The sequence below is a fragment of the Monodelphis domestica genome, chromosome 5 (assembly GCF_027887165.1).
Source record: "Monodelphis domestica isolate mMonDom1 chromosome 5, mMonDom1.pri, whole genome shotgun sequence".
Taxonomy (NCBI): domain Eukaryota; kingdom Metazoa; phylum Chordata; class Mammalia; order Didelphimorphia; family Didelphidae; genus Monodelphis; species Monodelphis domestica.
Genome location: NC_077231.1, coordinates 95,656,743 through 95,673,060, shown reverse-complemented (window position 1 = coordinate 95,673,060; position 16,318 = coordinate 95,656,743). Strand labels below are relative to the sequence as shown.

Genomic DNA, 16,318 nt, shown 5'->3' with positions numbered 1-16,318 from the left:
GCTCATCATCCTTTATTATTCAGTATCAGGCATCTTCTGAAGTCTTTTCCAAGCCCGAGGGTCTGTGATTCTATGAAGAAGGCTTTGACCTTCAGAGGATCCTGGAAATCTAGCTAGAAGCAAAATGTAAATAATACTAATAGTTGCAGTAGCAATAGCCAGCATTTATTTCACATTTGAAGACTTGCAAAACTGTTTTTTGCATATATTATTTCATTCAAGCTTCACAACATTGGAACATTAGGTCTGGAGTAAAGAAGACCTGAGTTCCAATCCAGTCCTAGATACTTACTTGCTTTATAATATTTCTTTTCATTTATATATTTTTATATCAAGACATTTGTATGTGTGTCACACAGAGCTGTGCAACTCTCAACAAGCCACCTCACCTATGTCTATCTCAGTTTTTTTAACTGTACAATGGAAAGAATGCTTAATTTGTAGGGTTGTTGTGAGGATCAATGATAAGAGGGAGGGAGAGAGGAAGTTGGAGGTGAAAGGAAAGAAGGAGAAAGGGAAGGAAGGAGAAAAGGAAGGAGGGAAGAAGAGGAAGGATGGAAAGAAAGGAAGAAGGGAAGAAAGGGAAAGAGGGGAAAGGAAGGAAGAAGGGAGGAAAGGAGAAAGGGAGGGAAAAAGAGGGAAGGAAAGAAGAAACAGAGGAAGGAAGAGAGAGTTCTTCAGCTCTAGCTAGGCTACTTCCTTGCAGAGTTAAAAGCCTTCTTGGGTTAAGAACTGGCACTAACCTTAGCTCCTGAGAATTACTGGCTTAGAGTTCCTGATCAATCAAAGCCAATCAGAAATTGGAATAACACCTCTTATTCTGCACTGAAACCAAACAAGAGGAAAACCTTGGCCTGGACTCCTGCCAGGAGATGCAGACATCTTTGGGAGTAGGAGGCTGTCTTGCCTCGGCACGAAAGCCCGAGGCCTTTGGGTCACTGACAACTTGGAGTCAAGAAGAGAGGTGTTCTGAGGTTTTTTGGCAAAGTCATTACCTTCCCTTGGAAGTGTTGGGGCATGTAGGATGATGACGGAGAGTCTTAGGGATGATGGAAGGAATGGAAAAGCCTGGGATGAAGAGAAACATGCAGCAGGCTGGAGGAAGTCTTCCAGCCCATTGCTCTTCTGACACCCAGCTGTGGTCCCTCTATTACCCAGAATTCTTTGTTACTGAACTTAAGCAACAGCCTATATATCCCTGCAAAGGACAACTTGATGCCACATTCATTTGTACTAATTAATGGAAAGTCAGTTTCTTATCTGTAAAATAGGGGAAAGGGATCTCCTAGCTCCTAGCTCTGCTCAATAAAAAGACATTTTTCATCTGAAAGTTCCCTATATCACTGAAATCAAAATTCAGTCCCCATCCTTTTTCAAAACAAGCTGGATATAATGGAAGTTCCCAGTTTCACATGTAATCAATTCTCAGATTTATTCTATTTATATTAGGACATGTGTGTTTGTTGGCAACTTCCTAATTTTTCATAAAAATTTCCATTAGAAAAATGTTAAAGTACATCAGAGTTACAAAACTAAGTAGTATGTGAGCTTCCTAGGGAAAGGGAAAGATTGGCTAAAGATATCAGGAAAGGCTTCCTGGAAGAGGTGGCATTTGAGTAGGACTTTGAAGGATGAGTATCAATCAATACAATTGGCAAAGAGGAAGAAGGAGAGACTTCCAGGCAAAGGATAAGAGCAAAAGCTTAGAATTAGAGGTAGGAGAACGTCATGCCTGTTTGCAAGTCAAGAAGCACCGGGAATAATAATATATACTTGGTAATAATAAACAATCTATATTTAAGTAACAAAGTCTATATCTAAGTAATATACAAAATATACATGAAGGATTGCACATACACACTCACACATATGTCTGGAAAGGCAAGGGGTGCCAGATTCTGAAGCCATGGACAAATCACTTAACCTAGTAACTTCCTAGGGCTGATCTACTCAGTAATAGGAGAGAGGCAATTCCCCACTTAGGAAAATCCCAGCTGTTGGAGATATAGATTTAGAAATATATCAACTTATCAGCTTTTATTAAATATAAACTCTTGGGTTTTTTGCACTGAAGTTAGATTCCCATTTGAAATCCGCCAGAGAAGAAGAGGCCTGAAAGAGTGCCCTTAAAAGGATGCATCTCGACTTCCAGATGTCTCTGTGCTCTTGGCCCTGGGTGTTGTTGAGAGCTCCACAAAACAATGTAAGAGAAGAAAACTCCAGGATCAGGCCCCTAATGCGTTCATCCTGGGCATGGGTGGAGGGGAGTTCTTTCAGACACTGAAAATGTCTCTCCACAGAATTCTCTGCCACTGTTTATTCTAGTGGGGAAAAACCATTCTAAAGAGTAACCGAGTAACCACTAGAAAATGAGCTTCCCCTTCCCATCAACTCTATCTTTCTAAAGTTTCAGGGTTCACCTCCTCCAGGATAACCAATAGCTAAAGTAGATAGAAAAATGGGTGAATAAAAATAATACAGAGAAGAAATAACATTGATTTGGGAATGAGAGAATGGGGCTCCAATCCTGATTCTGATGCTTATTACTCATATGCCTATAGGCAAGTCATTTAATAACCTCTTTGAGTCTCCATTTCCTCTGCTGCAAAATGAGGAGTTTGAACTCAAGACCCACTGGGGTCCCATCCAACTAGGAGATTCAATGCTTGTATGACTCTAGGAATAGATCTGGAGCACCTTCTTTGACTGATAAGAGCATATACTTAAAGCTGGAAAGAACTTTAGAGGCCATCTAGTCGGCCCACACACTCCCACCCCATTTTACAGATAAGGGAATTGTTGTTCAGTCTTTTCAGTCCTTTTCAACTCTGTGACCCACATCTGGGATGTTCTTGGCAAAAATCCTAGAATATGTTACCATTTCCTTCTCCAGCTCATTTTAGAGAGGAGGAAACTGAGGCCAGTAGGGTTAAATAACTTGCCTAGGGTCATATAGCTAATCTGAGGCAAGATTTGAACTCAGTTTTCCCTATTCCAAGACCCATGTTCTCTCCACTGTGCCAACTTGCCACCCTCAGATACAGAAATGGAGGTCCAGATTAGAAGGAATATTTGGGATCATAGGTCTAAAACTCTAAAAGAATTTGGAGATCACCTGGTCCAACCAACCGCCTTAATGTGAGGAAATTGAGCCTCCATGTCTGATGTACAGTTGGTACTTAATAAATGTGGACTGATTGTCATAGCTTATTCTTCTTATGCTTAGCATTGTACCAAGCTCTTTAGATACACAACAAAGGGAAGCAGCCCCTGCCTTAGAGGAGAACTAGGAGTCTTGGATTGGATGTTAGTAGTTGCACATTTTCCCCCTGAGTCTGCTTCCCAATTCCTGCCCCAGCCTTAGGGTAGCCCCTTCCCCTCTACAGACTTCAGTTCTTTCATCTTTAAAATGAAGGGGCTGGTCTATAGGTTTCTTAGGTCCATTTCAACTCCTCGATTCTACTGTGCCATGGGATGTGAGACATGGCGGGAGCAGGAATGAAGGGGTGAGATGAACTCTCCAGCAAACATTCCAGAATTCATCCATCCAGATGAATGACCAACCATCCCATTACAAGAAGTCACACTGGAACTCTGTGTCCTTGTGGCGAGGCTGTCATGGCTCGGGGCATTTCTGGAACTCTTATGGGGGTGCGGTGGGGTGGGAATTCCCTGTGGAGACAGAGGCACTTTGAAATACCATGGTGTTTCCACCATGTTCAGCCTCATTTGAATTGTAGTAAAAAACAAAAGGAGTTTGGAGCTTAGTTGGGCAATGAAGTGGGCAGATGTTCTTGGGGTGACTCTCCCTCCTAGACGCTGTGGTTTTCTCCCACCTCAAGCTCCATCTATTCAAAGCCTGTCCTGGTCAACCAACCTTTCGAATGGCCTCCTGCACCCTCAATGTTGTCAAAGCAACAAATGTGCCAGATATTGTGCTAAGGGCTGAGGATATAAATATAAGGGGGAGGAGAGGAATGGAAATGCCTGCCCTCCAGGAGTCTACATTCTAATGGACTTGGACATATAAAAGGAGTGGTAGGAGGTACTTGAGAGAAGGTGATGAAATCAGGATGAAGTTATCTTGTATGTTATATATATATATATATATATATTTTTTTATATATATGTATATATATATATATATTGACTCATCCCTACATACAAACTCCCCCTTCCCTCTCTCTCTCCCCCACTCTCTCCAATGCAAGTTTTTTTTTTTAACCTTTACTTTCTGCCTTAGAATCAATACCATATATTGGTTCCAGGGCAGAAAAATGGCAAGGGCTAAGCAATGGGGGTGAAGTGACTTTGCCCAGGGTCACACAGCTAGGAAATGTCTGAGACTAGATTTGAACCCAGAACCTCCCATCTCTGGGCCTGGCTCTCAACCCACTAAGTCACCCAGCTGCCCCAGTGTAAGTATTTTGAAGGCAAGGACTTCTTTGTTTTTACCTTTGAGACAGCTGAGTGGTTCAAGGGAAAGAGAACACTGGGTCTAGAGTCAGGAAGACCTGAGTTCAAATCCACGTTTGAACATTTCTTTTCAAGGCTGTAAGATTATTTTGAAAGCCCTCTCATCCAACAGTAAAATGTTATAACTAGGAAAAAATATGAAGAAAAGATAAGAATCGATAAGTGAATCCTGGGTTAGTCACCTAACATCTCTCTGCCACAGGTTTCTTATCTACAAAATGGAATATGGATAAGGTTATTTTGAGGATCAAATGATATAATATTTGCAAAGCACTGTTCCTGGCACACAGTAGGTGTTTAATTAATACTTATTCCAGTGCCTAATACATAGAATAGAATTGGACCTGCAATTTTTTTCTTTCTTTGTTTTTTCTCTTTAAAATCTTTACTTTCTATCTTAAAATAGATACTAAGTATTGGATCCAAGGAAGAAGAGCAGTAAGGGCTAGGCAATGGGGGTTAAGTGACTTACCTAGGGTCACACAGCTAGGGAAATGTCTGAAGCCAGATATGAACCTAGGACTTCCCATTTCTAGGCCTGGCTATCATTCCATAGAGCCACGATGCTGCTCCTGGACAAGCAATGAGTAGAAGGGATTCCTATCTCAACAGAATTCAGTGTTCTCGATGGCTTATAATTTTTGAGAATTAAGTAGAATCAACAAAGCAAGTTTCCAAGATAACCTTCAGGGACTCATGTTGAAAATGCCATCCATAGTCAAAGAAGGAACTGTTGGAATTTGTAGAACTGAAAGGGAACTCAGATTCCATACAGTCCAATCCTCTCCATTTGCAGGTGAAGAAAATGAGTTAGAGATGTGAGGTGTTTTGCTCAAGGTCAAATAGTTAACAATAGAGCAGGATTTGCACTCGGGTCCTCTGACTAGAATGTCAGAGTTTTATTTACTACACCATGTTATCTTCAAGTACACTGGCTCTGAAGTTAGGAGATCTAGGTTCAGATTCTACCTTTGATATAGTGACCTGGGTCTTGGTAAAGTCAACCCATTTGGACCTCAGTTTCTTCATCTGTAAAATGAGTAGATGAGACCAGATGGGCTCAAGACCCTATAAGCTTATAGATTCCCCCATTGAACTCATTTAAATTCAAACAAAATTTACTAAGTATCTTCTAGGTCCAAGGATAAGAAGTTCCACTGCTTTGAAAACCCTTTGAAGAAAGACATTGTCTCAAGTCCATGTCCCAAAGCTGGGCACGTAGCCCTTGCCCAGTAAAGCAAATCTTGACCTCTCTATAAAGTCATCCATTATCTCTGCTTCTCTCTTCTCAGATCATTCAAACCTGACTTTGTCTTGGTTCGGCAGCATGCTTACAGCATGACCCTGGCAGAGGATTACCGAAGCCTGGTCATTGGTCTCCAATATGGCGGACTCCCTAGTGTGAACTCCTTGTATTCCATTTACAACTTCTGCAGCAAGCCCTGGGTGGTAAGTGCTGAGACTAAACTACATAAGCAGGAAGTGTCCTCAGAAGACCAGAAGATAGTTTTCTCTAGAAAGACTGGGGTGAAGTGCAGTTAGAAGGGAGTGAGTTCTTTGTCAAATAGCTATCCATTGCTGTACATATGTCAAAACCAAAACTCAGCAGGATCCATAGGATCACCTGTCTACAATGGAAAGAATTATCTGAGACCATCTAGTCCAGCCCCCCTCCCACTTGACAAAGATAAGTAAATTTCCCAAAGTCAGTGCGGTCCAGAGTTGGTAGTATAGATTTAGAGACAAAAAGAACTATAGATATCTTCTGAGCTAAATCCCTCTTCTACCATTTAGAATAACAGATCCCTAGATTAAAGGAAGTGACTTGCCCAAGGTCATAAAGACAGGAATATTTCAGATGTAGAATCAGAAGAGGATCCAGAGGACACCTATTCTATCCTAGAAATTTGAAGGAATCCCTTCTTTAGTAGAACAAATAAAAGGAGTGAAAAAGCATTTATGGAAGTATTCACTGTATCAAGCTAGAGATATAAATACAAAAAGCAAGATAATTTCTGCCCCCACGGAGCTTCTATTCTAATAAAGGAAAGGAACAAATAAAGGGAAGTAGTGGCTAGGGAAATGAGGTTTTGTATGATACTGAGTTGATTTGCCAAGAAGCCCATTGGCACCCTTATAGAAGCCATGGTGTATTGCTCTGACTAGTCGGCAAGTAATTTGATCTGAGTCTGAGTTTCCTCATCTGTAGAATGAGGGAGTTGTCCTTTCAGTTTTAAACATGTAACCTTATCCCAGAGCAATTGGTCAAAAGCAAGGCTAGCAGGTATAGGTGTTGGCAAGAAAATGTCAAAATGACCTCAGGGGGATGGTTTCTTGGCTGGAATGGCCATGAAAGGGAATCTAGAAATAGAATGGGCTCAGAGGGCTGGACTGCACTCACTCAACAATCAACTGGGCTTGATCTTAGGGTAAGAGCTTCAAAACTGAGCAGTTTCATATCCCCAGGGATTTCTGGAAGACCAGGATGCAAAGGTCTAGGACCAATGAGGAGGGTGTTGGTCCAAGTAGGGAAAAGCAGGACAGACAGATGGCAAGATGGCCTTGTTGGTGGATTTCAGTGTCCACTTAAGGACAATAAATGGGAACTCCCTTCTTCCCAATGCAATCTAATTTTAGGTAGCTCTAAGTGTCTGGTTTATACCTTTGTCAGGTCTAAATCGGCCTTCATACAATTTTGTCTGTTGTGCCTGTTCTGTTCCCCACCCAGGGACTAAGCAGGTCCTTTGATTCCAAATCCAACATTCTATCACTAGGATAAATTAACCCAATAATTAGGTGTCATCTTTTTTTAACCCTTACCTTCCACTTTAGCATCAAGATTGTGTATTGGTTCCAAGGCAAAAGAGCAGTAAGAGCTAGGCAGTGACAGTAAAGTGACTTGCCCAGAGTCACATAGCTAGGAAATATCTAAGGTCAAATATGGTTCTCAATTTACTGAGCTTCCTAGTTGCCCCTAGGTACCATCTTTCATAAACAGACCTTTCACCCAGCACCTAGCAAAGTGCCAGGAATATAATAGGGACTGACTAAGTGTTTACTGAATGATTATTTGTGGTAATCAGATGTATTGGAAAGGCCACTGAATTTGGAGTTAGAAAATCTGCACTCAAGTCCTGGATTTAATAATAATAGCCGATGTTTATATAGCACCTACTATGTGCCCAGCATTGTCCTAAGCCCTAACATTCTCATTTGATCCCCACTACCACCCTGAGAGGAGGTAGGTATTTAATTATCTTCATTTTACAGATAAGGAAATTGAGGCAAACAAAAGGCAAGTGACTTGCCCAGGGCAGGATAGTAAATTACCTAAAGTTAGATTTGAATTTAGGTCTTCCTGGGTCCAGGTCTGAGTTCTATCCATTATACCAACTAGCTGTCCTTTACTACTAGCTAAGTGACTTTGGGCAAGTCACTTTTTCTCATCTGTCAAATAGGAATAATACTACTTACCCACCCTACCTCATAAGCCGATTTTCTAGGTACTAGCTGGAAAGAAATGTAAACAACATGTATTAATCTCTTACTGTGTGCCTAGCACTGGTCAGACCTAAGGATACAGAGAGCAAAGAGATTCATACAGCCTCTGGTCTCAAAGAGCTCATATTCTAATTAGAGAACAGAAGAAATATAGGAGATTATAATAGATAACTGAGTAAGCTATTATTACTCCATATGGATCTCTGCCATCGACTTCAGCTTTCAGAAGATTTGTCATCCCCTGGTTCCACACAGAGGTGATATGAATTGGATAAGTGGTAGTTTTAAGGCTATTCTAAGACTACGCAGCAGATTTTGTTCTTTGGGGCTGTCACCAGGAAGATACCTTTCTTCCACGATGAAATAGCTTTAAGACATTTAAACAATGAAGCCCACCCCAGAGCGGACATACCCTGTCAAAGTTTCCCTTAGCAGCCCACTTATCCCGAAAACTCGTTTGGGCATTCAAAGTTATGCCAGGCTTTATCAGTTTGGAGCAAATTCAGGTATGTGCTGAAATTATTCCTGTGATCACTGAGGGCTGAACTGAGTCAGAGATGTAAATATTTCAGTAGGCTGAAAAATTGAGAGAGAGAAAAGGGGGTCTCTAGCTTCCTGGCCTCAAGAAAGGAATGTGGAGAACGTGGGAATTGCCCACCCTCTGGCACACTGTCATTTTTTTGAACATAAGACACAATGGGATGTAATAACTTTTCAAACATTCTAAGGTCTCTCAGGTGAAAGAGAGATTAGTCTTATTTTACTTATCCCTAAAGGGTAAAACTAGGAGAAGTGGGAAGAAATAGAAAGGGGTCCGTTTGGGCTCCATATAAGGAAAAATCTCCCAAGTTAGTGCTATCGAAAAGCGGAAAGAATAGGCTACTTCCGGACCTAGAGGATTTCCCATCATCTTCAAGTGGAAGCCAGAGAGAGCAGAGATTCCTCTTGAGGAACCAAAGGGCCTAGGAGGCCTGGCACATAGTAGGTGCTTAATAAATGTTTCATATTAAATTGATATCCTCTGAGCTAGCTGAGAATCTGTGATCAAACTCTTACTGAAGGCTAACAATGGCCAATACCTCCCATCAGGCATTGTGGAGGATTCAAAACTGTTCAAGACAGCAGCAATCCATGATTCAACAAGAATTTATTACTGAGAACTTGCTGTGTGCACAACACTAGGCCAGATGTTTAAAAAGGTTAAATGATCCCAAATGGTCCCTGCCTTCAAGGAGCTCACATTCTAACAAGGGAACCAACAAGTGCATGTCTAAGTATTTTTAAAACAAATTCAAATAAGCTTGAAGGAGAAGACACTAGAGCCAAGAAGGAATAGCAGTCTCCTGCAGAAGATGGCCTTTGACTTGAGCCTTGAAGGAAACCAGAGATTGGAGGCATTAGAAAAAGGAGAGGGGAAAGCATTCCAGGCATGGAGGAAAGCTAATGCAAAAGTGGAGGAAGGAGATGATGATCCCTGTCTTGACAACCATAAGACCAGCATAATTGGAAGATAATACTTATTTAAGAAGAGCAGGTGGACATGAAGCATAGATGTGCAAAGAGGCCTTAGAGATCATCTAGTTCAGTTTCTTCATTTTACAGATGAGGAAACTGAGGCCTAGAAAATCCAGTGAAAACTCATGGACATTTAAGTAGTAAGTACCAGAACCAGAATTCAGATTCAGGTCATAGATTTGGAATTAGAGTTAAAAGAGCCACAACAACTCTCTAGTACAACCCCCTCATTTTATAGATGAGGACATGGGCCCTCTGGGAAGATATGAGTTGGCCTGGGTCACCCAGGTATAAAGAGGTAAAAGTATATACTAACAAGAAGCTATTTCAGAAAAAGACATTCATATATCATAGAGCTAGAGCTGAAGCCTCTTAATTTTATACATGAGGAACAAAGTTAAATGACTTGCCCAGGCTCACATGGCAAGTACCTAAGACAAGATTTAAACTCAGGTCTTCCTGACTCCAAGTCCAGCTGGACCACATCTATAAACTCCATTTCCTGCCTTCTGCCTGCCTAACCTCTCAGATTTGTTCATTCCATGAACTCTGGCTTAACTCAGTCTACATTTCTGTTCATTCACTAGTGGCTTAATTTGGAGCATTCTTCCTTTTCCCAATGTCAGTCGACAAACATTTATTAAGCAATCACTATGTGCTGAGCACAAAGAGACAAGGAAGGAAAATAAAAATAGACCCTGCCCTCAAGGAGCTTACGTTCAAATGGGGGAGCCAAGGTGCAAAGAGACTTATAATTATACATTATATAAAATATAAATGGGAGGTGTCCAAGGTACTCTTGTCTTTGAATCACTTCTTGGATTGGGGACTCCACAACTCATTAGGAAGCCTTGGCTCCTTAGTACCAGTCATCTCTTTCCTCTGGTTTCTCTAGGAGTAGAGAGGGATAGCCCTCTGAGACTTGAGCTCAGCCAGGATTTGGCTGCCCTCTGCTGGTTTCTGTGATGGCTGAAGGCCAAGTTAACTCTTCACCTCCTATCCGCCTATGTCTGAGCCCTCACTTGGAGCTGTTTGGCTTGGCTTTTGGAATTGGACTTGTGAGTTCCTCCATTTAGGGGGCTTTCAGTGAGGAACTCACTCTACCCATGCAGATCAGGACCTGTTTTGCAAATTACAGTCATTAATATATTACTAGAGTTACCTGGGGCATCCAGGGTTGCTCAGCTCCTGTAATTGAGAGAGAGCCCTTGAGCCCAGGAATCATAATGCCAAATCCAACTCTGTCTCCATTACATCAAACAGTCAACAAGCTATTTGGAAGTTCTACCTGCTCACCTGAAGGCTTTCAACAGAGTGGATGCCCATGGGCTTCTTGGACATGTGACTAGAGTTTTCTTCATGTCTCACTTATCTCTTGGGAGAAGATTGTCGGCTTTGGAACCAGAGAACTTGGATTCAAATTCTATTTCTCTTTCTTTCTACCCATGTGTCTTTGCAAGCCCCTTCAATTTAGATGACCTTTAAAGGCCCTTCAAGCTTGAAATATGTGATCCTCTGATTATCATCTCCTATGAACTGAGACTGCACCCTGCACCCGCTTCCTTAGCCCTCCTCCCTCCCTCCATTTGTTTAGATATATGTTTTATGCCTGGAGGGACCCAGACCTACATGCCCAGACTGGGAGATAGCCAGCCTAGGAGGAAAGCCAAACCTGAGGAAGTGGTAGAAGGTTTAGCCCCGTGACAGGATTAGGAAGGGGCTGAAGTCAGAAAGGAGGGTGTGTGCCAAGGAGGATTGCTTTCTAATGCCATGGCTGTTGGAGACCAGAAAGCTGTGGGCATGTGACCTCCAGCTTACCCAGAGATCTACAGACTCTCTTCTCTCATCTGAGACAATAGGGTTATCCCCAATTTCAGATACAGAATAGCTGGCTGTCCCAATAACCCTATCTCAGTGTACCCTGCCAGGTCCCACCAGGTCTCATAGTCATGAGAGTCTAGATATATCTTCTAGTCCTGCCTATTGGGCAAAGGAACCTTCTCTATAATAGCCGCTGATAGATGATCATCCAGTCTCAGTAGGGAGCCTACTGAAGATAGGAAGCTCACTACCTTACAAAGGAGCCAATTGCATTCACAAAGAACTTGAAATGTCAGTATTCGCACTTGCTCACACCTCCCCCCTTCTAATTGTAGCTCAAATTATCCTCAGAGCCAGGTAGAAATTCTAAGCCCCAGCTAGGGGAAAGGAGTCTCAAGATGATGGGCCTTTCTCAGAGGTTCACACCTCCAGAAAGGCAAGGAAACTAAGTCAGCCTTTCACTCACCAGGGTGACCATCTAAAAGGAAAGCTGTCTGAGGTCTCCTGCAGAAGCTCCTCCAGGGGTCCAGTTCCATAGCCAAGTGTCTTCGCTCCAAGTCAGAGTGTCTGTTTTCCAATCTCTCCTCAAGTATCTCTCTTTGCTCCAACTTTGAGTATCTTCTTCCAGTCCAATTCCAAGTGACTAAATGATCTTGATCTATGGATCCCTCCATGTGCCTCTGTTTCCTCTATTTAAAGACCTTTTTCTCTTGTGTCACCTCCCCTAAATTTTATGTCTACAAATCACAGCAGACACTCTCCAGGACTGCCCATTCTTTCACAGACCTCCCACTCAATGTATGAAATGGGTGTTCACACCTTTTTGTATTTAGTTGGCATCTTTTTGTGGTTAACATGGGTAGATCTATTTTAAATACTGGGTTTACACTTTTGGGTATTAAAATCTCAAAATTGACCGGGGATTACAATTTTATATTCACTATCAAGGAAGAACTAAATCAGGAGATAGCCAAATCCAATTTTCACAATATACTCATCTGTAAAATAGGAATAATCATTGTACTACTTCCCAGGGTTGCTTTAAGGATCAAATAAGATAAAGTTTGTAAACTTCTATATAAATGCTAGCTACCAATATTGTCCTCCTTCTCCTCTTTACTATCATGTTACATGAACCCAAGGCCCTTTACTATCCTGGTCATCCTTTTCTAGAGTCTCTCCAATGAATCAATGTCCTTCCTAAAATATGGCATCAAAACTGAACACAGGACTCTAGATGGGGACTGAGCAGGGCTGAAAATAGCAGTACCATCCCCTCTTCCCTCTTTCTGGACACGTGACTTCTTTTAATCCCACTTGTAGGTCTGTTAGCTCTTCTGGCTACTGTTTTACCCTGTTGGGATACATCATGTTTGAAGCCTATTAAAACAGGTCTATTTTGGCCTGCGGATTGCATAACCCAATTTCCCTCCTCCGTTCCTCAGCCAAGCACCCCAAATGGACAAGAGCTCCTTTATGACCCTAGAATTAGAGAGCCTCCAGGCTAATGGGTCTAGGTGGAGAACTTTCTTCCTGGCTATGTTTCAGTGGATTGAATGGGACCATGGAAAGGGTGGTAGATTTGAAGTCAGAAGACCTGGTTTCAAATCTTCTCTCAGATAGCTGCTCCCTGTGTGACTTTAGGCAAATTATTTAATCTCTTTAAACCTTGTTTTCCTCATTTCTAAAATGAAGGAGTTGAACTATATGACCTCTGAGGTAAAGTTCAACTTCCAATCTATGTATAATTCAGGTTTGGAGATATTTACCCCAACTCTCATCCCCCTGGTTACATGGTTACTATGCCACATTAGGACTCTAAGAGATGATGGAGGGAGGGATTTCTTTCTCCTGTTATAGTTCATGAGTCCCCACCAATGTGCTTCCCCCAAGATTATAAACTGAGAATATAGTCATCAGCCTTAAGAAGCTTTTTGAATGGCCTATTTACTGAACTAGTACTTTAAGAAGAGTTGATACAGGAGCAGGGCAATTAGTGCATAGAGAGCCAAACCTGGAGATGAGAATTCATGGGTTCAAAACTGACCTCAGACATTTCCTAGCTGAATGACCCTGGCCAAGTCACTTAACCCCAACTGCCTAACCCTAACCACTCTTCTGCCTTGGAATTGCTACTTAGTGCAATTCTAAGACTAAAAGTAAAGGTTTCAAAAAACAACAGTTGATACAAAGCATTTGCCCCCCCCCCCCAAGTCTGTGACACTCTCCTCCTGGTAAATACAGACTTCAAGAGAAAATAGACTCAAACTGGGAACGAGTATGGCAAAAGAGGCAGCTCCTAGAAATTCTTTGCTCCCCTTAGTCCCCTTAGCAGATATTCATGATATTCCCCTTGAACATGATATAATTTTTTTGCTGGATTCCTTGAGGACCCATAAATCTATGTCCAATCTGCCCTTGACTTCCAGATTGCCACCAGTTGATCCAGGGATGCCTCTCAGGCACTGATAGGTCGATGAGAAATCCAAAATACTCTTACTTATAAGACTCTCCTCTACCCAGGTCAGGGGGAAGGAATAAGATCTAGGCCAAGAGCTCCTCTTCAGTGGAATCCTAGAATCCTGTACTTGCTTTTAGCTCTGGAATTGCTTCTGTTCTAAACTAGCTTGATATTTTACCAACAATTCCTCTGCCATCACCAGGTTTCCTCAGCCATTCTAAGGTACAGAATCACTCCAATTCATTCCAGAACCTTTTCACAGTTCAGCTAAATCAGAGATTCTTAATCTGGGGTCCATGGACCCACAAGAGACCCATGGATAGATTTCATGGGACACTGGACTTGGAGGGGGAAAAATACATTTCATCTTAATTTTTACTAACTTTTGTGTTTCTTTGTAAGCCTATGGATCTTATTTTAAGCCAGCAAAAACATTATTCTGTAAAGGGGTCCATAGGCTTTGCCAGCCTGCAAACAGGTTGATAACCCCCAAAAAGGAAGAGGAAATTTAATACATTGCCTAAGGAACCAAGTCTTACCAATTAAGGACCACGCTTTAGTGATTTCTCCAATGGAAGTCAAATTGAAGCTAAAGTTTTAGCATAAAAGACCAGAGGAAATAGCCATGCCCAAATAAACCACTTTTTTTACAGCTCCAGAGTTCAGGAATCAAGTAATCAAAAGAGCAAAATCCCAAAATTCAGTGTTCTATGACAAGATTTTAAATCCAGCCACAGATGACAGGATGTTGCTATCTATGTTCTTCTAAATTCCCATCTGCTGGAAAGCACCTGGCATTGCTGTTGTGTGTGTGTGTGTGTATGTATATATATATATATATATATGTATGTATACATACATACATACATATATATATATATATATATATATATATATATTGTATAGAGAGAGAGCCAGGCCTGGAGTTGGAAGGACCTGGGTTCAAATCTGGTCTAGCTATGTGACTGTGGGCAAGTCATTTAATTCCCATTGCCTAACTTAGAGCTCTTCTGCCTCAAAACCAATACACAGTATTGATTCTGAAACAGAAGATAAGGGTTAAAAAGAAGGAAAAAAACCCCAACAGAGCCTACATGTACAGGGAGACTATAAGAACAGAATTCTGATGATACACATATGAATGATACCAATGAAGAAAAGTAGGAAGCATCTCAGCAGAGCAATGTGGTTGCATCAGGAGCTCTCTGAAGATCTCAGATTTGAGAAGCACTTGTTCAAGACCAAGTAGATTGTGTGGTGATCAGCTGTGAAAGACTTAACTATTCTCAGCAATACAATGATCCAGTGATAGGACATATGATGAAAAATACTTTCCATCTTCAGAGAAAGAATTGACGGAGTCTAATAAGATCAAAACAGACTTAAAACCTTTTATCTGTGTTTCCTTTTACAACATGGCTAATGAGGAGATATGTTTGTATGACTACACATGTATAACACATGTGACATGGGACTTCATGTGTGTGGCATATATAATATCTAATTGCTTGCCTTTTCAAGGAGGGGAGACAATTTGGAATTCGAAACTTTTTAAAAAATAAAAAATATTTTTACTTGTAGTTGGGAAAAATTTTAAGTGTATATCACAAGGACATAGAATAAACACTGTGGGAACACTGACAAGAGAAAGTGAGCCATAAGAAGCAGCCTGAGTGCATAACAATATTAACTTCTCCCAAAGTCATTGTATCATTCAGTGCTCAATGGCTGTGGTTCTCAAAACATGGCCCAGGTGTCCCAGGTGTCCTTGAGACACTTTCAGGGAATCTGTGAGATCAGAATTCTTTTCTAATAATAATGATGACACGTTCACTTCTAAGGTGATGATACAGATAGATATAACCAACATAAACAAGAACTTTTACAAATCCTGAAAAGTTCTGAAACCAGTAAGTTTGACAAAACCAAAGTGCTGCCCTGTGGCATTCAAACAGTAACTAATCCACCAAACTGTCAGGTGATCCCAAACATTTCACATCTCCACATCTCAGTCTCCTCATGTGTAAAACAAAGGGGTTGGACTAAATGATCTCTAAAAATCTCTTTTATACAAAACAATTTAGGGAATGTAGTTCAGTTCATTTCCCTTTTTTTCAGTTATGCATTTAGTTGGTTTATTTGAAGTCAAGGCAGAAGAGATAATGGGCTGATTAAAAGAACAAGGTTGTGCTCTATCTTTAAAAACCAATACTTTGAAAGATATTGGGGAAGTCATTTGACTCCACTGGGACTTACTTTTCCTGTCTGTTAAGTAAAAGGACTAACTAGATGATTTCTAAGGTCCCTGTCAGCATTAACATTGTTACACTATAATTTTTCCCTTTGGGGGGACAAGGTTTCTAGAATTCCATTCTCATTTAAAGGGGATGATGCTAGAAAAAGAATCTCATTGAAAGGAGGGATGGTAAAAGATCAGAGACAAACCAGCTGGTCAGGAACAAGAATATGTCAAGGGAATTCAACCCTCTCCTGTGTGTAAGATAAGCAAGTACTCTTTAGATTTCAGTGAAAGTCTTGAGAAAG

The 16,318-nt window shown here is 41.2% G+C and overlaps 1 protein-coding gene across 2 annotated transcripts in view; it reads left to right on the top strand.

Moving 5' to 3' along the window:
* Window positions 1–16,318, top strand: part of SYN3 (synapsin III) — a 511,134-nt gene that overhangs the window by 152,874 nt on the left and 341,942 nt on the right. For both annotated transcript variants that reach the window (XM_001366239.4, XM_056798821.1), the window contains one exon: window positions 5,769–5,925. In XM_001366239.4, the coding sequence (XP_001366276.1) occupies window positions 5,769–5,925 (157 nt within the window). The remainder of the gene's footprint in view (window positions 1–5,768; window positions 5,926–16,318) is intronic.